The following is a 24,273-nucleotide window of genomic DNA, read 5'->3' as shown; positions in this document are numbered from 1 at the left end:
TGCGCAATCGCATCCGTCATGGATTTCCAAATCGTTCGCGCAATGGAGATGCAAAATAAAGAGCAGATACATAACATATAATTTGTGATAATTCATAACACAATGTCGTTTACCATGTCTACGATGCTGTTGTGCTTCCTGCAACAAGTACAAAGAGATCCTGATGTCAGGATGACGAGGACTATTGAACTGATCAAAGCTAAAATCCCACAGCTCATTAATGCCCATTGCAATTCCAGCCATGTATCACCTGTGGATAAATAAATCAGCCACTCATGCAAATATAATTGAATTACACGAATTAATTGTCATACATATCGATTTAGAGTATCCGAATTTTCTGTAGCAAGAACTGTAAACACCTAACGATGCGGCCCCAGCTGATAGTAAAGACGTCAAGAATGAAGTGAAAATCGATACGGCCGTCATCACTACAGTCGCAACGAGCCTATCAAATAAATTAAATTATTATTAAATTGTATGCGTTTTTAAGTGTGTGCGTTCTCAATAAATATTCACAGCGTCTTTTTCCTCGTGTAAGTGGCAGCAATGCCCAAACAGCCAGCTATTAAATCGAACGCTCCACTCCAAATACCGTGACCGACAAAGTCCGAAGGGAAGTTGACGTAATGACGGTCGAACGTCTCCAAGAAAATGGCTAAAGTGGCCGTCTAGATTGGGTGTATGTATTGGTTTGTAATAATTAAGCGGAGTTTTTGAGCTTACTTGTATGCTGATGGACGCGATTCCGCAGAGAATGCAAAAGACGGAACAGATCCTGATGGGTAACACTCGCATTCCGGGGTAATCGACGGTACAATTTGATTTGAGATTGACGGCTGGTGTCATCTCCCACATTTACAAAGCCAGTACGAAATGGCAAGGGAAATACAATTAAATCTGGATTTAAATATCACTGACAGATTGAAAAGAGGATATAGATCCGCAGCGGATCTTGGCTGATGTGCCACACAGCAGTGAACTGCGAGAATTCACCATTTGTGAGTAAACCCTTTTCTTTTATCAGCTTTTAGCAGTCTGTGTCCTACCTTAACAAGAACTTAGGCTGCTCGAAGTTTCACTGCTATTGATTCTTTCCAATCAAGCTGAAATGTTATTCTTATTTCTCCGCATAACAAGGTTTCCGAGGCTTTCAAAGCTTCTACGTTAATTTTCTTTATCCAAATTCTGAAGAAAATCTTAAAAAGTTTGGCTAGTTCCCAAAACTTTTTAGAGCTTTCGCATTCTAGACTTCCCCGAGAAGTTCGTAAATAAATTTAGAAGCAATAAAGTTGTCAACCTCCGGAGCTTGTTTACCGTACTTTATTTTCTAGATGAAGATGAAAGGAAATTTGTTGTAAGTTAACCTAATCGAATTGTTAAAACAAAAGAGTTCACAACGAAGCTTTGTGTTTTAAATTCTGATTTCTGCCGGAGGGGTTGTCAATAAGAATGTGAATCATATGGCGTTCCGTAGAAAGTTGGGTACGTGTTTTAAGTAAGTGTTTAAGATATTGATTTTGAAAAGGAAAAAAGTTTCGCCCCTGGGTGGGCTCGAACCACCAGCCTTCCGGTTAACAGCCGAACGCGCTAGCCAATTGCGCCACAGAGGCATGTGTAAATTGACTCTAGTATTCAACAATATCGTATCGACATATTTAGCATGTATTTTTTTTTTGGCCATGGATTACTTTTCCAGTGTGCTCGCTATTGTTGCTCTGTTTTATTATTTTGGTTTACCTCTGTCTCCTCATTCAATTAATTTCACCATGGAAAACGAAAAAAGGAATACATTATTGGTTCATTTTCGACGATTGGGACCATAAGTTTATCAGCAGCCATGTATAAATCGATAAACAAATTCCGTAGGATTTCACTTCAAGTCGAAATGTTAATGGAGGCATGAACCTTGTATTTTGCACCCATAAAAAAGGGAACACGATCTAATACATGATGGGTATAGGGACAGAAATTACATCATATGGCGCAATGCATTTTCGTTCGGATAAGGAGCTCCCGATTGAATGTGGGAAACGCACGGAGCAAGATGAGACGTGACAATGTCGAAAGAAGAGATAGTCCGTCCAATCATATAAATAGACCGGTCTTGGGGTCGTCCCACAATTTTACCTGGCTGCTTCAAGCGAAGCTAAAGCTGCAACATGCAAGCCACCTGGATGGTCTTGATGACCATTGGATTGTTGTGGACAGGTGGTCATTCCCAGCAGTTCGTGAATCTGGTCAAATCGCTGGAGGCTAGTGAAGAATCGTGGGAAACATTGCGTTTAGCGATCACGCAGAAACTGGAAGAGACCGGGACCACGTACGATGCTTCATCCATCATTCACAACCTGTTCGCGGCAATTAAATCTTCGTCCTTCCCTACGGCCGTTGCGACCAACATCAGTCAACGATGTATAGAAGACAGCCAGTATTACGTACACAATCTCTATGCAAATCGGAGTCTGTGGGCCTTACAGAGTAAGTGTTACCCTCCATATAAGGACGGCCATGATTTGATTACGTACGTAATACAACCCCTTTCAATTTAGTGCAAGAATCAAGCGGGCAATTGCCACCGGGATTGTTCGGAGCTGGGAATTATCACGCAGATGGATTATTTGATGAATGTCAGGCGGTTCGTGCGCCCTCGTTCAACGGTCAATATTGCAGCGTCTACTTCAAACCGGCCCTTGTCGACGAGTCTGAACTTGTCCAACCGGTGCTGGAGCAGAACAGCCGCAGCAATTTCATAACAATTTTCCAGCTTTTGGGCATCTTAGGACAAAGTTCAGAAAGAGTTGAACCCAAATTATCCGGTGCTACTTCCGGCACTTACGTTTTGCCCAGCGTCAGTTTCTGTTTGCCATCGTCTTGCAGCGCTGATGACCTGGGACAGGCCATTGCCCAACTCGTTGGTTCTTACGTCTTCGGTAATTATTCCATCGAGACCGTGACTGATGAACAGTACTGTTTCAAAGAAGAGAGAGATCCACCTTCGTTCGATGGTCCCGACATTACAGTCATGTAAAGAAGTTAATTGATCTATCATAATTCATTGGTTAATCAATTTCCTTGTAGAATTTTGCTGAGCCTTATTGGATTGCTGGTTATGTCAGCGACGATTCACGAAGCCTGGCGGATGTACCGCGAAATTGCTTTTGATTCCAAGACGGACGGACCGTTCGTGAATTCTTTGCATTGTTTTTCAGCTCTGAGCAACGGCCGTAAAATCTTGTCGATGAAACAATCAAAATCGAACGATAACTTTGGTTGCATTCACGGCATTCGATTCTTTTCTACCTGTTGGGTCGTTATCGGACACACCTGGATCTTAGGTGCCTACAAATCCATGAATCCCAGGGCGGTTAAAACGGTTAGTTCTCGATTTATTCTTCACAGATGAATCAATTTCATTATTATAACTTAAAATATTTAAAAGGACGCTTTCACATGGGGAATGCAAAGCCTCGCTAATGGCACCGTGTCAGTTGACACATTTTTCTTGATGAGTGGCTTGTTGGTTTCTTTCCTTCTGCTTCGTGAACTCGATCGCAACAATGGGAAGTTCAACGTTGGTCTTTACTACCTTCATCGATATTTGAGATTGACACCAGTGTATGCTCTGATCCTCGGTTTCATAGCCACGCTCATGGTTTACCTCGGCACCGGTCCCAATTGGTACAGCGTGAGTTTGGCATCGGCCGGATGTCGCATCGTCTGGTGGAAGCACTTTCTCTACAGTTAGTTAACACGAATCAGAATTTAATAACGCAGAAACTTGTAACGATCTTTAATTTTAACAGTTACCAATTTATTTCCTGGGGATCCTGATATTTCCGTGAGTCAATTTAAATGAACGTTCACGTTAAATAGTTTTGTTCTGGAACATTGTTTTTATGAACGCAAGTGCATGGGGCAAACGTGGTACCTGGAGGTGGATATGCAACTCTTCGTTGTTGCCCCACTTTTCATTTATCCGCTTTGGCGATGGAGGAGGATGGGCCTCGTTTGGTTGGCCACCGTTACATCGGCCTGTCTAGCATCAATCTTTGCCGTTTACGCCGTTTACAACCTGTTGCCAACTTTGATGTTCACTCGAGTGTAAATAATAATTCCTTTTTAGCAACTTAAACAGGGAGTTTAATCTTTGTATAATTTTAGTGGGGATGTTTCAACTTCGGCTGATTATTTCAATCATTACTACGTGAAACCGTGGACCAGAGCTCCTCCGTACCTGGTTGGCATCTGGTTCGGATGGTACTTGCACGTGACCAAACAATCAGTAGTTCGGCTGCCCAAAGTAAATCAAATGTAAACGAATTTTAAGCATCGAATGTCTTAAACATCTCTCTTTAGATATTAGTAGCTTTAGGATGGACATTGTCCACAATTGTTGCGTTGGCCATCATTTACGGGATGACACCATACGTCGATCGTTCGCAAGTTCCCGAAATCAGTTCCGCCGTCAGCATGGCGTACGGTCCCATACATCGATTCGCTTGGGGTATCGTCATTGGTTGGATCATCTTCGCCTGCTCCAGAGGCTATGGAGGTAATATCCAATTACGTATAAAACACACGGAGAACTAACTGCATATCATTTTGGTTTATCACGCAAGGCTTCGTGAACAGATTTCTGTCGTGGAAGGGATTTGTACCGCTCGGTCGGTTGACCTATTGCGTCTACCTCATTCACTACGATTACCTGAACGTATTTTACGCAGCAGTGAGGAAGCAGTACTATTACACGATGCTCGGACAGTTCACGACATGTTTCGGTGTGCTCGTCATTTGCTTTTGTTTGGCTTTCGCCACAGCTGTTACACTAGAAGCATCTTTCTTGAATTTGGAGAAACTCTTCTTTGCTCCTAAACCTAAAAGTAATTTAACAAACGTAGAGGAGAAACCTTAATTTTTTTTATTTTAAACAAAACATTTGCATATTATACGATTTGTTGGAAACTTCGTGATTAATAGGTCTGTCATCAAGAGATTGTGATGTTCCTATAGCGATGTGTGATATTACTTCGTTTTCTACGTACGTCGATGCTCGGATGTAATCATGCGAATGATGTTGAACTCAAATAAAATTTTGCAAACATTTAAACTATCCCCAATTAAGGTTGAAATGCCCTATTTACTCCTGGGAGAAGATATTTCTTGAATTCTATAATCTCGTTGCTCCACATGCCCTTGTATATAGGGCAACAGACTTAACCCGCTTAAATAGTCCGGGGATATAATAATAATGAGTACACATTCAATTGTATATTTCAGGTAATATACCTGGTCGAAATCCCTGCGGTAGGTCTGAGACAACCGTTGGTTTTCAGTTGCATTGCATTAGTTCTATTTGAAAACATTATAATAGAAAAACTGAGGGTGGTAAACAGTAGAAGAGTGTATACAATAGAAAATATCTTAGTAAATATTTACGACAGAACAATTGCGAGATTTAAATTTTGATTAGACGTACTTTCCTAGAGTTCAAGGATTTCTATGCTTGCTTTTCCCCCTATTTATTTGTTTATATGGACTTGTATATAAAGGCCGATTGAATTGGAAAGATCATCAGTCAGCGTTTGAGTACACAGTTGAAGAGTAGCAAGAACCTCACTCATTTCACTGACAGTACAATTGCAATCCAACACCTCAGCATCATGTTTCTCTCTCTTTTTGTAATTATCTTAATTCAATTTGTCTTGTCTAAATCGTTACACTAACTTTGTTCAATTTTGTTTTAGGTTTATTTAACTGCGTTATGCGCAGTCAGACCAGTGGCCAGCAGCTACGGCTATCTAGTACCCCAGCAGCCGGTGAATTACTACCCTCCAGTTAAAGGCTATTACGCCAACCAGCCAACTTACTACACTACAGCCAAACCGTACTACACCACTGCGAAGCCTTACTACACCACCACTAAGCCATATTACACTACCCCTGCCACCTACTATACTACCACGGCGGCGTATTACACTACTCCAGCACCCTACTACACTACAACCAAACCTTATTACACTACCTCCGCACCTTACTACACCACTGCAGCACCTTATTATACTACCCCGAAACCCTACTACCCCCCAGCTCCGACCTACACGACTAGCAAACCTTACGTCCAGCCAAGTTATACCACCCAACCGACGTACTATCAACCGAGCTACACCACAGCCTACACCACGCCCTCTTACTACCCGGAGAATTACGAAGGAGATGACAATGTAAGTTCATTTCTATCATGATCGCATAAAATTTAACTTGAATTCATTGAATTTGGTCCTCTCCAAACAGGGATGGTACAATTACGCCTTCAAATTCAACGTTAATGATTATTACGGTAACGAGCAATCACGTAGCGAGACGCACGAGAATGAATTAACTCGCGGACAGTACACCGTTAACTTGCCGGACGGTCGTAAGCAGATCGTGACGTACGAAGCGGACGAGAACGGCTACAGGGCGGATGTGTCGTACGAGCCGGCCGGTGAATCCAACAGTGATAATTCCAATTATTACAGCACATCGAAATACGAAACGAACAATTATTATCAGACGACTCCATCGTACAATTCCGCTTACTAAATTTGACTTTTGAATGTGTACATTTCGAACTGCGTGTGACTGCAATAAAAATAGTGCTGTATAAAACCCTGAGTTCGAATTGATGAAACATATAGGAAGTTACTATGCTGAGATATAATTATGAAAAAACCCTTGGGAAGTGATTATCACGATGACAAATCTATATTCTTGATTACCTATCTTCTGACACATCCGAATTCTTGGGGCACGTAGGCGCGAAAAGTCATCGTTGATGAGTTGCCTAAAGATGAGTTATCGTAAAGGCATGAGTGAATGGCTGTAGGAAAATCCATTTAAAATATGCCCTTTTGCTCATCACATGGGGTGGTTTGAGGAATGTATTTGTGAAGGCGATTCCTATCTTTAAACAAAAAAGGCTATTTCTTAATGTGAACGCGTGCGTATTGACAAAGTGATGTAATCTCGATACGATTATCAGCAAACGGCTAGGGGGGTCTAGTTTTGTCTTGTTGATTTGGACTATGGTGCAAGTGAGTGCTGTGTACATATAAATATCACCGATTCAAACCAATCAATCATTGTCTCATGGCTAGTTAAGCAGTGACCGTATTCCAGTTTGGAATTTTTTTGGAACGTGAGTCAAAAACAAAACGTCTCTGATTTTTTGCTGATCGTCGAACAACAGCAAAATGAAGAGCTGTTGGCTAGTAATGATCGTTGTTGTCGTGAGTATCAACTGTCGTCAAGCTATTGTTGCTGGCCAGTCCGTGAGCAGACTGGGCGGCATCGCCCAACAGCAAAAGTTCCAGTCGTGGTGGCAAGAGAAGACGGTTGAACTCGAAGATGAGTTGAACGAAAGCGATAAATTGAACTTGATCCAGCAGTGGCTTCATAATTTGGTGGTTAGATTGGCGTCTTCCTCGTACCCGACGGCCGTGGCCAGCAACATTAGCCAACAATGCCAAGTGGATAGCATCCATTACGTACACAATCTATATCGACGTTCCTGGGCTATGCAGAGTAAGTTGATGGAACGTGGCATTTTACTTAAAATGAATTATTGATTAAACAATTTCAATCAGTGAAGGAATCTTCGGGAAAAGTCCCAATCGGACTGTACGGATCGGGTAATTTTCACGCCGATGGTTTGTTCGATGAATGCCTGGCCGTCCGCGGTCCCAATTTCACCGGTCAGTACTGTACGGCCTATTTCAAAGCGGCTCCAGTTACGGAATCAGACATCATTTATCAGGATATGTCAACCAATCTCGATGATAACGAAGATGTCGAACAACGGAGCGCTAATTTAGTAACGTTGTTACAATTGCTGGGCATCCTGTCATCTTCGGCCGGCCGTGTCGAACCCAAAATTGCGCAGGCCGACGTACTCGCTTACGCTTTTCCTAGCATCAGTTTCTGTTTACCATCGTCTTGCAGCGCCGATGACCTCGGTCACGCCGTGGCGGAGCTTGTGGGTAGTTACATCATCTCTAATTACTCCCTCGTGACCGTGACGGACGAGGTCTACTGTTTCACAGATCACGAAGATCCGCCATCTTTCGATGGACCCGACATTACCGTCATGTAAAACACACACACACATCTTCTAAACATTTTCTATTTCTAATGTTTGTTTAAATCTTGATAGTGTGGTACTGAGCTTGTTGGGATTGTTGGTTGTCATAGCAACCGCTCACGATGCTTGGAGGATGGTCCTGGACAAGCCGTTTGATTCCAAGAAAGACGGCCATGTTATTAGTGTTTTACACTGTTTCTCAGCATTGACCAATGGGAGACGATTGTTGTCGATGAAAAGCAAGGCATCACCATCGAATTTGGCCTGCGTTCACGGCATACGAGTCCTATCCACCTGTTGGGTGGTCATAGGACATTCGTGGATCATTGGTCCAGGTTCATATTCAATGAATCCGAGCATGGTCACTGACGTGAGTAATCAAAATTCAAAACGAAGTTTATTCCTGAAAGTGAGTTCTTTCGTGAAATACAGGACGCGATGACGTGGTGGTTCCAGGGCATTTCGAACGCCACTGTTTCAGTTGACACCTTCTTACTGATGGGCGGCCTGCTCGTCTCGTATCTTTTGCTGGCCGAATTGGATCGCAATAAGGGAAAATTCAATATCGGTCTTTTCTATCTCCATCGATATCTCCGGTTTTTTAATAATTAAATTAAATGTTTGTGTCTTGATTGAACCATGAGTTTTTACGTTTACAGATTGACGCCAGTGTACGCCATTGTTCTCGGATTCATCGCTACATTAATCGTCTACACAGGGACTGGGCCCAATTGGTACAACGTTCAACTATCTGCTTACGGATGTCGCATCAACTGGTGGTGGCATCTCCTCTACAGTGAGTCTGTATTCCAACACTTTCTCTTGTTGCTGAAATTAAATAAGATTTTGCTTTAACGCAGTCAATAATCTCTTCCCAACCGACATCAACGTCCAGGTGAGTTTTCCTTTACCTTTTGCTATGTCATTTTTCTTAAATTCTTGTGTTTTTTTCATGGAACAGTGCATGGAACAGACGTGGTATCTCGCCACGGACATGCAGCTGTTCATCCTCTCACCGTTGTTCATCTACCTGTTGTGGCGTCGCAAAAATATTGGGCTGGCGTTACTTGGTTTCGTTTTTCTTGGCACGATCGGTGCCAACTTCGCCATCTTTGCTGTGTTCGATTTGATGCCTACCATCATGCCCACCCGAACGTACGTTCGTTCATACTTGCGTTCGTGAAGTTCTGGTTCAAATGTTGCAATGAAATACCTTACAGATTCGATACGCTGGCGATGGGATTTGATGCTGATTATTATTACACTAAACCGTGGACTAGAGCCCCACCTTACATCGTTGGAGTGTGGCTCGGATGGTTCTTGTACGTGACCAAAGAATCACAGAAACGCACGTCCAAGGTACATGATCAGATTCACGTGAAATTGTGTTATCAATTCATTTTGATTATTTCTTACAGATAATATTGGTGATCTTTTGGACATTATCATCGGCTATTATCCTGGCAGTCATCTACGGATTGGTTCCATATTTAGACGAGAATGAAGTGCCTACCATCAACCCGGCCATCAGCTTGTTCTATGGTTCGTTACACAGAACGGCCTGGGCTATCGCCGTGGCCTGGATCGTGTACGCTTGCACGCGCGGTTATGGCGGTATGCACGTTCAAATTGTTTCATTATATTTTCATATTGAAAGGAAAAAAAAAAAATTCGTTAAAGGGTTCGTCAATCGGTTGCTGTCCTGGAAAGGATTCCTACCTTTAAGTCGATTGAGTTATTGCGTTTTTCTCATTCACTATTCTTATTTGGACGTGTTTTACGCCTCCAATCGCAAGCTCGTTTACTACACATTCCTCAGCCAATTGACGACCTATTTCGGCATTTTGGCCACTGTCTTTGGGTTGGCTTTTGTCGTCTCCATCACGGTGGAGGCTTCGTTCCTGAACGTGGAGAAACTTGTTTTCGCTCCCTTTCAACCACGTAAGAAGAGCTGTTTTTCTTTTGCAGTAGCCATTTCACTTTCACCGAACAATTTTTAATGAATTTTCAGCTAAGCCGAGAGAATCCGAAGTCCAACACTCGTCCAGACGCATCGACTGGAAAAACAAATCTTTTAATAAATACTAAATTAGAAATGATCCATATACGTGTCCGTTAGTGAATACATATGCCATAGCCCAAAGAATGATTTCATTTCTTATTCATGTTTAGAAATCAATGATGCCTTCGTTTTGGTTTTGAAATTCGCAATAAATATTGTATTGTTAGCTTTGCGCTTGCTGTTCAGCAGCTTCTGCTATGGCAATAGAATAACGAGGAGGTCGTTCATCATCTTCTTCTTCTTCTAGACGGTGAGAAAATAAGGCCAGTCTAGCCAGGATCTCCCTCTCCGGCCGGTGCGATGGAAAGGTATGAATACTTGACGAGGTAATCTAAGCAAAATTAAAATCAAACATTATTCAATGCGCTTTTCCCGTCTTTTATATTTACCACCGTTGTCGTCCCTGTGGAAAGACTGGGCGTGTCTCTTGGCGATCCGATGATAGAGACATTGATGTTAGGTAAACCTGAAGGATTCTGCCGTTGATGAGGAGCACAACATAAAGGGCGTGCAACAACAACGACGGACGCGAGGCTGAAGACGAGGGCCACAATGTTGACGGCCATTAAAGCCAGTTGAGAAACAGGTTTTATGCAAACTGTTGCATAATAAGAGTCCCGTTAAATGTGCGGAAATAAATGTGCTAATTGCAAAACGTACTGTCGATATCAGGGTCGTATTCAGAATGATAATGGTCACAGTCGGTGTATCCAGCCCAGGATAAACCGCTGACGATCAAGGCGAACATGATGGACAAACAGGAGAAGGCCAACACCCATGACAACCTGGAACAAAATATGTCTCATTTCAGCTTTTCACATATTTATTTAACATATTACCTTATTTTGGTGGGCCTGTAAGAACCGCTGAATCCAACTAAGCCCGACATCATGTGAACGCTGGAGCCCCAGATGCCCTGGCCAACGTACGGATGGACTGCCTAATAAAAGATTAATGGCATTTTAAATTTTAATTCAGTTTTTAAAACGAAATGATGTCTAGACCTCTAAACCGACGCAGAGAGAGTAAATGAATATGTTGATCACGGAGAACACTCGGAGTAGGCCCGTCTTGACGTTGACCGTCTTGCGTCCAGCACCCAACGACCTATGGCAGTTTCCAGCTGCCGAAGTGTTACCTGGCCGCATTTTTGTTTCTTCATGTTGTTGTTGAATCGGATAGAGAACACGGTTGGATCGAATCTAACTAAATGTTATAATAGTTTCGTACTTGCAATGGCCAATCCAGAGGGGTAGGCTGTCGAACACGAAATAAAACGATTTCAATGCGTTGCGCCTTCCTTCGTTTTCTTGTGTAATCAGAGGTTACTATAGCAACTACTGAAAAGCCTTGTTGATTGTTAATACCCCACCCGGAAAGTCTTTTTTAATACGTCAAGAGATATATATGGGGGTTGTATTTAGTATAAGATCACGTGTAGATAGCATGGACTTGTGATTGTACACCAACTTTGAAAAAGGCCGTGGTGAAACGTGTTTACCTGTGCGCACGGAATAACAAATGGATTATCCAAATCCCAGATAAATCGCATTTTATTTTTATAATTAAAATCCAGCCTGGGGAAATGACGTGTGACAGGGTACGTGTGTCTAATGGAAATCGAGAACGTGTACGTTATGTAAATGTCGTTTTGAACGCAGTTTAGTTTCGTTTAATGAACTAAAAGTTCATTACTTTTTGTGCAATTTCATTTTTGTGTTTTAAACTAGAAGGGTGTAGTTTACAGTAGACTCGCGATTTATACTTAGGATAGTGTAGCGTCAGCGTCACTATGCTGCGAAGTGGCTTTTCAAACGTTTTTACCTGTGACCGTCTTATCACGCGGTTCGTTCGGATAAAACAAAACGTTGGTGCGATGATGACACCGACCAAGGTTAGACATCAGCTATAAAAATGGGCATTGAATGAAAAAAAAACAAAAAAAACATAGCGGACTGGACCTCTCGTGTTTTTTACGACACCTGCAATTAGTGCCCCGTTGCCAATAGTCTCGTCTTCACGCGTTTTTTCGTATCAGCATAAAGCGTACGTCGTTCAATGTTACTAACCTTTAGCTAACGTCTAGACGCAAATGAAATATCGCCGTTTCACACTTCATTTTTGAAATTCTTTTATGTTTCGAATCATAATGTAAGAGAGCTTCTAATTACAAACGAAAATTAGGCAACGGAGAGATCGATTCAATTTTCACCTACGTCTTAATGCAGGCAGGGTAAAGGACACAATATTAGTTACGTACGGTAACGTAGCTATTAACACCTGAGGGCTTTCGTCCCCAATTTTTACGCGCTTTTCTTTACCCTATCTCCCGTTGAATCATTCTTTGTTTTTCGAGCACCTTTAAATAATAGCATTAGCATTTCGCAGTCTGGGAATGGACACAGGTGTGTACTGGCTGTGAGAATCTCGTCTGGCTGGATCTGTAAACACGTCTTCTGCAAAGAACATGGCGAATGAAAAGACAGGTTTTGATGTGAGGGATCAATTAATCGTTAGAATGGCAGCATTAGGACGTCACTTTCGAGTGGGCGATCTGTACAACAGCCGTAACGACACCATCATACCAGGTAAAAATCCTTTATACATTTCATTAATACATCTATACTGAAAATTCTGTTGTTTTAAACTGTGTCCTCGATGAAGGGCTGGAACAGGACTCGATCCATTCGAAACTTACCACTCAAATCCTTGGCAAATTTCAAGTGCATTCGTTTCGCTCTGAACTGTCCTACAAGAAGTGGCAACGTTTGGATATCGATGAACATCTAAGAGTCAGCATTCTTGCTGGAATCATTGACGAGTTCTCGGGTTCCAGCAAGTACGTAACAGACCGAAGCAAACCGGGGCAAGCCTCTCGTACTGTTGTATTGCGAATGGAATCCCACAAGGACTCTCGCATTGTCGATCGAAAGGACGTTGTAAATTGTTGTGGATTCAAACAAGCTACTCACTTTGTTGTGCATGCCGTTTATGGAGCACAGGCCTATTGCGTTATGACTCACGATCTTGCCAACGTAGAAGAAGAAGAGGCTGAAGAATTCTTGTCCAAGATCACGTCCAAAATGGAAATCGCTTTGAGACAGACTCAAAATGTGGACGTCTTTATGGAACAGTTGGACGATAGGGAAGGAGAACACTTGACTCGTGTTAAATGCCGTCTCTACGATGATGTTCAATCTCATTCCGTTCGTGAGTATTGCGTTTTTGAAGCTTACAAACATTGCCTGCATTTCATTCGACATACTCAAGAGCCCGAGTTCCAGAACAGCAAAGAAAATACTATCGCTGTTACACTGTGTCCTTTAAAACGTATCCTAGCTGGAAAAGTTTGCGAATATCGAGTTCTAAACGCAGATCTCTTGATTCCATACTCTTTACTCTCAGACAGTTTGAATAGAATCATGGCAATGGCGGACGCAGCTCGTACGACAAGTAACCGAACCCATCGCATTTCTTTACGTCAGTTCCATGATGCTGTTGCCAGATATCAGGAAAAGCTCCAGCAAAGCCTGAAAGATGAAATTCTCAAGGGCCGAGAAAATGCCAATCACAACGATCAAGAAATTAAACGGATCGTTCAAAACGCACAGAGTCATCCGCTTTTCAAACCGTCTCGTCTGGAACAATGGCTTTGTTTCAAACAATCAGAGTCGGATATGATTGAGAAGATGGCCAACATGAAAGACATCGTCTTCTTTGCCGATAGAACTCAATTGGAAAGAGAATTAGCCAACACCTTCGTTAAACACTTTGCTCTCGTGTTAAGAATCCCGCCCGTTGACGTTGAATCAAACGCGATGCTGGAAGCGATGCGAGATGACCTGGAACTGGACGAAGCCAACGAAGACGGCCTACCGTGGCATATGATTCAACGTGAACGTAAGCGTGTGCTGGACACCATACGTGAATTCGCCAATCACGTTGAGAAGAACAAACAACTTGGAGATCAACTGCAGTTCTTTCTAACATTCAGCGATGCTGGCCAAGATGATTGCTATTACTCAGTTTACGAAGCTGATAACTTAATTAAGGACAATCTGATGGCCTTACCTCATTCACCCACCGACCTCCGAATTAATTATCTTTCAAAAGATAATGCCATCGATCTGAAATCGTCTGTAATTCGAGTGATATGGAACTATCAAGATGCAGGTTATCCACATCATTTCGTAGTTGAATACAGAGCGAAAGGAAGTTGTGATAAATCGTGGATGCAGCGGAAGACGACATGTCCGGGCGAGAATCAAACGATGATCAGCTTCCCCACGGGATCGGCTATCGAAATTCGTGTAGCTGCCGATACTTGCATCGGCCGCAGTGATTTCACGAACATGATCGACACTGGATCTGTTTGTAAAAACGATTTGCATACAGATGGAGAAGACGCAGTTTTGAACAGTTCCTCGTACGCCAAGCTGCTCTTGTCTATCCACTCACGATGTCATCCGCAATCCGACCATCGAAGAATAGCCGAAACATTTGCGCTGGAGAACAGCATTTTAATCCATCGAGGTCATCCAAACATCCACCTGTTGAACGTCAAACAGAATTCGATCGACAGCGATTTCCGATGGGTGGACGTCGGCCGTTCCATTTCCACGCCTTACAACCGCCGTGATCACAAGATCATTATGCTGATGGGCGCTACGGGTAGCGGGAAAAGCACTTTAATCGACGCCATGGTCAACTACATTTTAGGCGTCCGGTGGAACGATCCGTTCCGTTTCAAATGCGTTCGCGAAACGCACAGCCAAACGAGTTGCGTGACGGCCTACACCGTCCGCCATCAAGACGGGATGTGCATTCCGTATTCGATCACGATCATCGACACGCCCGGATACGTCTACAAAGACACTGGTAAATCAAACCACTCCAGGAAAATTGAACGCTTCTTAACGCGTCAGAACATTCGAATCGATCAGATCCACGCCGTTTGTTTGGTGGCCGCTTCCAACGATGTCGAATCGACCATGATGCAGCCCTCCATCCTCGATTCGGTTCTCTCTTTATTCGGCAAGGAGGTCAAGGATAACATCCGGCTGTTCATCACGTTCGCGGACATGGCCTGTCCACCCGTTGTAGACAGCGGTGCACCGTTCGCCGTTACATCGTCAGGTTTAACTTACAATCAATTCGATAATTCTGTTCTATTCGCATCGAACGAAGATGAAATCTCTTTCGATCAGCTCTTTTGGCGGATGGATCAAGAGAACTTCCGCTCATTTTTCGCGCATTTAGAGAAGATGAATGCAAGGGATTTGGGCTCTACTCGGGACGTCATTCAGCGGCGTTTGATGCTCGATCAATCGCTTCGAGAGATCGAACGCGGACTGGAAGTGTATCTGGTCCATGTTGAGAACGTTCACATGTTCCACAGGAAAATCAAAGAATACGGCGATAAGATGGAAGCCAACAAGCATTTCACGGTGGAACGATCGGATGTGCGTCAAGTGAAGGTGAAATGTAATCGTGGGTACGTTTCGTATAATTGCCAACGTTGCCGGAGGACATGCGATGGACCGATGCGATCATTTCGTTTTGATTACATTCGCGGAATCAAGAAGCAATGCTCCCACGTTTCTTGCCCCTGCCCGGCAGCGGAGCACGATTATCAATCGTTCCATTGGCGTCACGTAGCGCAGAACGTGGTCACAACTCACGAACAAATGAAGGCCGAATACGAGTCGAATTATAATGACAAACTGACGACCGAACAGCTGTTGGAGCATTGCCAAAACGAGTTGAAGATGACCAAAGCCAAATTGTTCTGTCTCTTAGCTCGGGTCGGTTCAAGTTGCCTGTTGCTGGAGGCGACAGCCCTACGTGCCAACACGCTCAGTCTTGCCGACTACCTGAGTTTGATGAGGAGCCGAGTGGCCGAAGAACTGGCGCCCGGCTACGTGACCCGCTTGGAGATTTTGAACGAGCTACAGCAAAGCCTGGCCGGCGATGTCCAGCCGATTGACAAGAGCCCACTCATTTGCGACCAAACGGGCTGTGAGTCACCTTACCAGTTGAAGTTTGTCGACACATTTGCCAACAACTCTTTCGCTATTGGTGAATGTTAGTTTTGTTCTTTATAATATTTATGTTTGTGTTTTTGGATGCTGTTATTTCCTTTCCCCTCCTCCCCCCCATGGCTGTATTTTATGCTGGTTGTTTGATTATAATTCTCAAAATTCAAATACATAATGCTTGTGTCTAGCTGCCAACAATTGTTCCTTTTCCCTAATAAATGCAAACAAGCAATCAAAACAAAGATGTATTGGTATTCGTTAGTGTGTGTCACGCTCACAGCCAACGGTTGTTATTATTCAAGAGTGTACTCAAACTGGAATTCAACGCACACGCATATATATGTGGAACAACTGCAACAATATTGAAAATCGTGATAGTTTGCGTACTGTGTTTTTGCCAAGGTACCTGTGTCCTAGCCTTTCACGCTATCGTTCAAACAGTTGTGATAGTCATGAAAGCTGTTGCTGCCGGCCAACGCCCCTAATAAAATGCAAAAAAGTAGACGGGAAAAAAAAAAAAATCTTCTCGGAAATAAAAAGTCGGGGAGTTCCCAAACGAAAAGGAGAAGGGCACATGTTTTTGCATATGGAGCTGAGTAACGCGATTGCTAAGTGCCAAGCGCCAAAGGCAATCTAATTCAATTGGCTGGTTAGAAACCGCCCCAAACACATTTTTATTTTTTAAGGGCGATGCAATGACAGATGTGGATCTTTTAAAAGAAAAAATAAAATAATCGAGTGCTGTACACCAGCTGACAAGTGCGCTTTTTTTTTATTGCAGTACAGTTGGGTTGTTGTTGTTGTTGTTTTTTCCTCCCTCTTGTAATAGTTGAAGAAAAGCTGATGGAACAGTGGCCACGCAGTGGAGTGAACATTCACACGTTGCGGGCACGACATCACTCTAATTCACAGCACAGAATGGAAGCTGAACAATTTCTGCCGGGGTAACAAATCACACAGTATTCTTATAATTTGCCTATTGGTTTTTTTTTTTTTTTTTTTTTCTCAAAGCGCATCTTCAAATTCGGTAGGTGTGCATGGCTGTTGTTGCTAGCGATGCACAGGTGCCTTTCAATCGTCATTGCTATAAGAAAGCGTTCGTTCCTTATTTGCAGTTGCGCCGAAAAATACCGGCCGTTCGAGACGGACCCATTGGGTGTCGCGGCCTGGCAGCAGGCAGCAACTGTACAAGAGCCTGAGGACACGTTGACAAAATCATTGATCCCGAATCAAACGCCAGAAACCAGTCAATCGACTCGCGATTGTTGCTCGTCTGGCACCCTCCATCGCAGAGTAGACACCGTTATGGAAGAGAACAATCGCATGCGTCAATCAGTCACCAGGGTAATTATTTTTTTTTTTTCGATTTGCATAATTGCGGGATTAAATTTTGAACGAATTTTCTAAAAACAGATGGCTTTCGTTATGACTCAGTGGATTCATGACAATCAAGAGAAGAACGAACAAATCACATTACTCATTGACAAACTGAAAGAATCTGAACTGAAACGTAAGGCCTTGTGTCAAGATTTCGAAGCCCTGAAAATTCTGGTGAAAAACAAAAGAAAATCATTTCTTTCATACGTTCACTCATCAAAGATAAAATTTTTGTTTGATGTATAGTCTGCCATTCGCGAATCCGAATGGGAAGAAGAACGGGACCGGTTGGCAACGTTTCAGGGGAACCACCGGGAGAAAACGAGTAAGCAAGTCATTTTGAAGCTACAAGAAGAGAACTGGAAATTACGCAAAACTCACTCGGTATATAACCTCATTTGTTTTTGGCTGGCCATTCCTTTATTACATTCAATTATAAAAATCTCGTTTTCTTACTTATTTTTTTTTTGTTTTGTTTTCTGAACACACAGAGCGCCTTTGTCTGTCGACAATCGATTTCCCGTTGAATGAATCACGTTCGATTACAACGTCCTCGGAAAAAAATTTGCACAACGTCGAATCAAGATGCCCCACCCAAGTGATTTTTTAATTGAATATCATCAGTCCTTCGCAAAATGAAAAAAAACAGTCTCCTGTTTTAAAAACCCCGATAAAAATTGAACAAGCGTTCCCCCCGTCCTCGATGGTTTTAGAGAAATGTCGAAAGCAGAGCAAGTGTTGTTACACAAGAACCTGAAGAGAAAAAAAAGTGTGCAAACCTTGTGCTAATCGGTTACCGTGCAGAGCATGGGGTACTTGTAAACATTGGCGATTTCTTATTAAGGTCATTTCAAGGGGAAAAAGCAATAAAATTGAAAACTATCGGTGAAGGTGCAATTGTCTCATTATATACACACGCTTATGGTGGAGGTGGAGGTGCACGATATCTTCCCCGTGTTGGTCCACTTTTTGCAAGGAAATACAAAAACGAATGTTACGCGCAATGAAGGTCGGTTGCATAACAGAGCTGGGCATATTATATCAGCCACTTTCGAATTTGAATCAACCCAAACATGGTCGTACATGCACGATCAACATGATCAAAATAAGGAAACGAGGTAGAAGACTTAAACAATGTCTTTCTACTGTAAAGATTTTCAAAAAATAATATGAACTTCGGAAGGAACATCTCTTCCTGGAATGGGCTAGGACTCTTAGGACCAATGCTCGTTTTATTTTTTACCTGACCATTCAATTTGGAATCGAAAGAGGAGGGTTGACCTGATGAATAGGTATGCCCACTACCTGGTCCTTTATGTTGACCACAATGTATACAAAGGACGCCTATATACCTGACCACAATCTCTTTGAACCATCAAGCTGCACATTTATGTTAAAGATGTGGGTCGCCATTCGGTAGAACCCCGAAAGCATTTCTACCATCTTTTATTCATTTAATAACTTAACAATCCGTTCTTGTTGATTGATTTCATGTGCCCCATTTTTTTTTAAAGCGGGGGTTTTTCTTTCAGACTCACCCCTCACCCGTTCGACAAATGTAGAAAACAATAAACTTTGAAACATTTTCGCATTTTTGCCCTATGGCTTTGATGGTCTGGAGAAGGGGGATGATGTCTTGCTTTAGTGCAGTTTCTGTTTAGAAGCCCAACACGCATCAGCTGCCTGACGGGCCCTTATAACGAAGATTTCTCGAGTGAAAGCACCAACTGATTGTTATACAACGTGAGTGTTGAATTTATCATGTTCTTATTTCGCATTTTTGTTTACGGGCCATCGTGCAGGGTTCGTTCAAACCTCAAGGGGAAAGAGGAGAAAACGCTGGAAAGATTACGAATAGTTGATTAGCATCAGGTTTGGAAAGGGGATAAAGTCGGACCCGCTGCTAACCAGTTTTGCAAACAGACATTTCAAATAGAGTTGCATACATGTGGTTCAAACTGCTTAGCAACGACGGTTGGCGCCACCGTTGAACGCCGCCAATCCCGAACGTGATTAGCCTCGGACGTGCGTGCGACTCTGGGGTGTCACTCCAACGTGATTTTGTTAAAAGGGGACATCAAAGAGAACTTCTAAACTTTGTCTTTACATGTGAAACCTTCAAGTTGAGCGATGGCATTTGTTTTGTTTTGTTTTTTTGTTTTTTTGTTTTTTTGTTTTTTTTTTTTGGACACGGGGACACGCTCAATAAAGTTTGCATTTCGTTTGTATGTTAAACTAATCGCAACTGTTAACCGCGTTGATGGACACGTTTTTAAATATTCCAGCGTTCCAGAGATTGTGAACTGATTTTTCAAAATGAGTCCGATGGGTTTAATTAGTTAAGGCTCCTCGGCCTCGACGAAGTCTGGAAAGTTTGCGACATTAAACCTAAATAGATTAACAAGTTTTCCATATCATATAAACCTGTACGTAATAATTACGGGATCGCACTGACATGCGTCCACAGTATTCCAATTAGCTGACTATAGAATTCGTTTTTTGTGTCAATATATTTTAAAACTTGTATTATCACTCTTCGTTTATGAATTCGGCTGTGTCAATATCAATAAATAAGAATTCTGTATGCGGTGTAGGTGTAGGGAAAAAGATATAAGTGCAACTCGGATTGTTCTCAACCAACTCCGGGTACTCCAGGCACTCCTGGACTTCCAGGTATTCCATTCTGACCTGCCTCACCAGCCTCTCCTGGTATGCCATTCACACCAGGCAATCCTAAACAGAATTTGAATTGCATTAAAACCTTGGGGGCGTAAATATTCAAATAAATAATAACCTGGAGATCCGGGAGATCCTGATGATCCTGGTGATCCTGGGCTTCCAGGGGTACCTCCAGTTCCAGGGGTACCACCTGTGCCAGGTGTACCTGCTGGTCCCACCGCACCTGGAGTACCGTGTTCACCTGCTTCACCTGGAAGTCCTGGCAATCCAGGATCTCCAGCCTCGCCAGCCGTTCCATGAAGTCCGTGCAAACCCGGATCTCCAACTGAAATTTAATTTTAAATGTAATGAGCTTAAAGTTCCATTACCTTTAAACAAAACTGATCTTTACCTTTTCCGTCAGTTCCGTCTTTGCCAGGAGTTCCAGCAGGACCAACTGGACCTTGAGCTCCGTCTTGGCCGTCCTGTCCTTCTTGGCCATCGGTACCGTCCTGTCCGAATTGCCCACCGGTACCATCCGTTCCATCTTTCCCGTCTTGTCCAGGTGGTCCTGATGTTTTTTATGCAGACAACACAATAAGGACCACTTCATTTCATTTTTGATCGTATAAATCACATACCTGGAGGGCCTGGAGCTCCATCCTGTCCATCTTTTCCGTTCTGGCCATCCTTTCCGTCTTGCCCGTCTTTCCCGTTTTCACCTGGCACACCTGGTGGACCTGGAGCGCCATCTTGGCCATCCCTTCCATCCTTGCCATCTTGACCATTCGTTCCAGCCAATCCTAATTGCCATGAGTTGATTGAGTTATGTTTTACTATAATCAGCAAGGAATAATGTATTGCCTGTCAGACCAGGTGCTCCATCCTGGCCGTCTTTGCCGTCTTTTCCTTCCACTCCATCCCGGCCATCTTTGCCATCAGCTCCATCTCGTCCTTCATCCGAGTAATTGAACAATTTCAGTTAAACAAAATGCAGTTATTTAAAATATACCTTGGATCCCTGGGACACCTGGTGGGCCTTGTGATCCTTGCACACCTGGCGGGCCTTGGACACCCTGAAGCCCAGTACTTCCGTGAACACCTTGAACACCTTGTGGTCCTTGCATACCGATTGGTCCTATTGGTCCAGGTAACCCATCTCGGCCATCTTTCCCTGGAGGGCCTGACATCCGTCAATCCATAAAGTTTTGAAACCAAAGAGAATTAGAGAATGAATCGATTACCTGGCGGCCCTATTAAATTGAACATCCAAGGTATTCCCAAACCGGTGCCTGGTCTCTTTTTAATGTAATCATCATCGTCCTCGTCTTTTTTAACGTTTTGCGATGGTTTGCGATTGTGTTTTTTACTATTCGTTTGGTTCTTTTCATATCGGTTCGGTCTTCTTGGTTGGGCTTGGCCTCCGTAATGAAACGGCTCGTCATCCGTTTCTAATGAATCATCATCGTTGGCGTAATAGACGTTCGAACCAATCTTGCTCTTCTCTAGAGAGACCAGGCCCATTTTGGCCATGGACCGTAAGATCCTCGACCATTCATCATCGACCCGTCGCGAAGGGCCTCGATGACCATGAGGGGGTCTTGTACGCCTACGACCTAAATTTGCGAGATGCATTCACGAATAACTTATCTGATGGTTTCGAAAATAGAAGCGTACCGTAATTTATCGGAGGACTCAACGATGGATTCCAAAATTCAAAACGAGTCCTAGGTGCAAAGTAATCGTCCGCAAAGTATCGTCGATGTTCGTGAATTGACCACACGTCCGGCAGCGAATAACGTCCAGTATAACGGTAAGGATAATACGAACGACTTGAACGACTTGTTAATTGAACAGTTGAAGACCGTATCGATTGTTCAATTGTAGAATTGCCCGTAGGAAAAGCTAAATAGGCAGCCACCAAGTAAAATAAAGAACCGATTCCCTACACGTACGACATGAATTACAAACGTGTTACGATTAACACTTAAACGAAATGATTAAGGATTACTTAGACTTACCAGCAGTGTCATTGTTGTTAACTGTCGATTGAACTAAAAAGAAAATTACTTTAAGTTTTCGATCTTTAGATTAATCAGGTTTGGAACACCATCACTACCAACGCCCAGCTCAGTTCACGAACTGGCGGACGGTCGGCAAGCAAAGAAAAGCGTAGTGGGTTTCTTTACCAAATAGATTCTTAAAGATTTTATTTTTTATTTATTTTTTTTAAATCTTGGGCTGTTCCTTTTTAGCATTCCATTCCCCGAAGGCAGGTTGCAGACAAGGGCAGGTTTTCTGGCTCTCCCATACATTTCCCCATGACTGATGCATTTTTTGTACATTAAACAAATTCACTGCCGTTATATACCAGCCATTATTTTTTTCAAGCCGATCGTGTTAAAAAAAGAAAAGAAATGGTGTGTCGTGTGGTACCTTAAAATCACGCTATTCCATTCCAATGATAGACTTATAACAAACTAGATATTTGATTAAATAAGGAATGTAACGCATCACAAGCTTTCCATTCGTGCTGATTGGTTGTATAAGAACACAGATGGTCTTAAAAGGAAGAACAAAAAATTTTACTCTAGAATGTGTCAACAATGACACTATCCTTCCATTCCCAAACAAGCTGTTACAGGTTTGTTATATTCAAATATCATTCCTGTTTTTTTGTTTTTTGTTTTAAGTGCGTCAAATCGTGTCGTGTTCGGGAGAGTCTCTGAAATGCTATCAACACGGTTAATCCGAGACAGCCTTCATGTACGACCGACATGTGTTCAAAAAGAAATCTAAGATGAATCTACTGTATAATCAAGAAACTGCCATTGGTATGGAGCCGAAAGTAATTCTACCGTCTACGGTGGAACCAATTTTAGAAATCTTGTTTGCGGACTATAATGCAAATCGTAGGTTGCCATAGGGCGATGACATCTAGGCTGCTCTGAATATCAATTAGAAATTAACATCTGTGTTTTCTACAGGTATATACGCACTTCAAAAGACAAACTTAGGAGTTCTGCGTTGCAGTTGCATTTTTTGGGAGGCTTTCGATCATCAATGTGACCTCTACAGTGGACAAACAAAAGCTCAACAACAAACCTAATCGACGAGTTTGTTCGAGCCTTACAAGGATGTCAAGATAATTCCACGTTGTGCGCATTTTATTAAAACATACTTACTTTTACCATCGTCTAGTTAAACAACCGGGGATGCACCGCGTATTGAAACGCCTTCAACAAACGTGCGCCAAGTAACGGGAACATCGCAATTGCATTCCCGCGTGCACTGAAAAATGAAAGGCCTCAGACAGTATGCAAAAAACTACGTCTAACAATTTTTTTAAATATTATACTGCACGGGCTTTTCCAGTACGCTGTGCACATGTAGTCTTGTGTATCTGTGCCAACAATCTTGACATTTGGCCCTTAATCAAAGTAAGAAAACGAAATGCTTCGCGAGGTCGGCTAGCAAAGTAACGAGATATCTAACACGGATCACGAGGAAGAACGTCACACAATTTATTGGGAGTCAACCATCAATATTTGGAGATCATTCTTTAACGTAAAGATATTGCATTCATTTTTTCTTGCGTACGTGTGTACCAAAATTGGTTGCAGTTGCGTCCGATTAGCATTTCCTTGAGGAAAACACAACGAATAATGTTTTATGTTCAAGGGAAACCTTTCATGGCCAAACAATGGGAAAGAAATCGTTGACGTTTAACTACTCGTCGAATACATAATGGCATGGAACTCTTTAACCCCGGCTAGCCAGACAAGAATTTGGGTGTGCAAATTCCTCATTGTTGAGCCAATGTTTTCGCCATGATTTGATGGTATAGAATAACTTTGATGAATTGTTTCCTTATTATCATGAACATTGTCTTCCCCGCATTTGCCCAATTTGAATAACGATATGCTAATGAGAGAATTGTTGAGGGTCAGAGTGGTAATTAAAAACAGACCTATCCGCTTTTGCTGCAAATGGATGGCTATAGTTAGCAATGAGGG

At 42.7% G+C, this 24,273-nt stretch overlaps 8 protein-coding genes and 1 non-coding gene across 11 annotated transcripts; 5 read left to right on the top strand and 4 right to left on the bottom strand.

Annotated features, from left to right (window-relative positions):
• Window positions 1–92: 92 nt before the first annotated feature.
• On the bottom strand, window positions 93–866 carry LOC130685871 (uncharacterized). The gene is made up of 4 exons (XM_057509159.2): window positions 727–866; window positions 520–671; window positions 315–448; window positions 93–250 (listed from the first exon to the last, which is right to left on the bottom strand). The coding sequence occupies exons 1-4, from the start codon at window positions 856–858 to the stop codon at window positions 93–95; spliced, it is 576 nt and encodes a 191-aa protein (XP_057365142.2). The 5' UTR covers window positions 859–866.
• Window positions 867–1,539: 673 nt separating this feature from the next.
• Window positions 1,540–1,613, bottom strand: Trnan-guu (transfer RNA asparagine (anticodon GUU)). Its single transcript has one exon. It is a non-coding gene; the product is annotated as a tRNA-Asn (tRNA).
• A 542-nt stretch (window positions 1,614–2,155) lies between these two features.
• Window positions 2,156–5,071, top strand: LOC130685828 (nose resistant to fluoxetine protein 6-like). Its single transcript, XM_059494271.1, has 10 exons — window positions 2,156–2,481; window positions 2,553–3,027; window positions 3,082–3,376; window positions 3,443–3,743; window positions 3,807–3,841; window positions 3,911–4,104; window positions 4,165–4,303; window positions 4,360–4,555; window positions 4,623–4,883; window positions 4,981–5,071. Exons 1-10 carry the CDS (start codon window positions 2,163–2,165, stop codon window positions 5,061–5,063), a joined length of 2,298 nt encoding a protein of 765 aa, XP_059350254.1. The 5' UTR covers window positions 2,156–2,162; the 3' UTR covers window positions 5,064–5,071.
• A 518-nt stretch (window positions 5,072–5,589) lies between these two features.
• On the top strand, window positions 5,590–6,617 carry LOC130685866 (DNA-directed RNA polymerase II subunit RPB1-like). The gene is made up of 3 exons (XM_057509154.2): window positions 5,590–5,681; window positions 5,748–6,224; window positions 6,295–6,617. The coding sequence occupies exons 1-3, from the start codon at window positions 5,664–5,666 to the stop codon at window positions 6,583–6,585; spliced, it is 786 nt and encodes a 261-aa protein (XP_057365137.1). The 5' UTR covers window positions 5,590–5,663; the 3' UTR covers window positions 6,586–6,617.
• A 570-nt stretch (window positions 6,618–7,187) lies between these two features.
• LOC130685826 (nose resistant to fluoxetine protein 6-like) lies at window positions 7,188–10,268 on the top strand. Its single transcript, XM_057509102.2, has 11 exons — window positions 7,188–7,566; window positions 7,629–8,130; window positions 8,195–8,492; window positions 8,555–8,718; window positions 8,782–8,918; window positions 8,983–9,017; window positions 9,084–9,277; window positions 9,343–9,481; window positions 9,541–9,736; window positions 9,803–10,063; window positions 10,134–10,268. The coding sequence occupies exons 1-11, from the start codon at window positions 7,236–7,238 to the stop codon at window positions 10,208–10,210; spliced, it is 2,334 nt and encodes a 777-aa protein (XP_057365085.1). The 5' UTR covers window positions 7,188–7,235; the 3' UTR covers window positions 10,211–10,268.
• Window positions 10,241–11,438, bottom strand: LOC130685867 (uncharacterized). Of its 2 annotated transcripts, XM_057509155.2 has the most exons (6): window positions 11,415–11,438; window positions 11,189–11,340; window positions 11,024–11,124; window positions 10,845–10,969; window positions 10,574–10,782; window positions 10,241–10,515 (listed from the first exon to the last, which is right to left on the bottom strand). In XM_057509155.2, exons 2-6 carry the CDS (start codon window positions 11,330–11,332, stop codon window positions 10,348–10,350), a joined length of 747 nt encoding a protein of 248 aa, XP_057365138.1. In that variant the 5' UTR covers window positions 11,333–11,340; window positions 11,415–11,438; the 3' UTR covers window positions 10,241–10,347. The 2 variants fall into 2 exon arrangements, with proteins under 2 accessions (XP_057365138.1, XP_059350265.1); XM_059494282.1 differs by having other exon boundaries at window positions 10,577–10,782; window positions 11,189–11,432.
• Window positions 11,439–12,592: 1,154 nt separating this feature from the next.
• LOC130685878 (uncharacterized) lies at window positions 12,593–16,374 on the top strand. The gene is made up of 2 exons (XM_059494270.1): window positions 12,593–12,772; window positions 12,849–16,374. Exons 1-2 carry the CDS (start codon window positions 12,652–12,654, stop codon window positions 16,271–16,273), a joined length of 3,546 nt encoding a protein of 1,181 aa, XP_059350253.1. The 5' UTR covers window positions 12,593–12,651; the 3' UTR covers window positions 16,274–16,374.
• Window positions 16,375–17,095: 721 nt separating this feature from the next.
• Window positions 17,096–18,522, top strand: LOC130685873 (uncharacterized). The gene is made up of 5 exons (XM_057509161.1): window positions 17,096–17,166; window positions 17,338–17,566; window positions 17,636–17,773; window positions 17,846–17,983; window positions 18,091–18,522. The coding sequence occupies exons 1-5, from the start codon at window positions 17,141–17,143 to the stop codon at window positions 18,124–18,126; spliced, it is 567 nt and encodes a 188-aa protein (XP_057365144.1). The 5' UTR covers window positions 17,096–17,140; the 3' UTR covers window positions 18,127–18,522.
• Window positions 18,523–20,176: 1,654 nt separating this feature from the next.
• Window positions 20,177–22,408, bottom strand: LOC130685840 (collagen alpha-1(III) chain-like). 2 transcript variants are annotated; one of them, XM_057509126.2, is made up of 9 exons: window positions 22,279–22,408; window positions 21,935–22,202; window positions 21,502–21,873; window positions 21,270–21,440; window positions 21,122–21,211; window positions 20,899–21,060; window positions 20,670–20,828; window positions 20,394–20,603; window positions 20,177–20,332 (listed from the first exon to the last, which is right to left on the bottom strand). In XM_057509126.2, the coding sequence occupies exons 1-9, from the start codon at window positions 22,288–22,290 to the stop codon at window positions 20,232–20,234; spliced, it is 1,545 nt and encodes a 514-aa protein (XP_057365109.1). In that variant the 5' UTR covers window positions 22,291–22,408; the 3' UTR covers window positions 20,177–20,231. The 2 variants fall into 2 exon arrangements, with proteins under 2 accessions (XP_057365109.1, XP_059350258.1); XM_059494275.1 differs by having other exon boundaries at window positions 21,131–21,211.
• Window positions 22,409–24,273: the final 1,865 nt, after the last annotated feature.

Source organism: Daphnia carinata, chromosome 2 (genome assembly GCF_022539665.2).
Source record: "Daphnia carinata strain CSIRO-1 chromosome 2, CSIRO_AGI_Dcar_HiC_V3, whole genome shotgun sequence".
NCBI classification, from domain to species: Eukaryota; Metazoa; Arthropoda; class Branchiopoda; order Diplostraca; family Daphniidae; genus Daphnia; species Daphnia carinata.
This window is presented reverse-complemented; position numbering and strand designations above follow the sequence as displayed.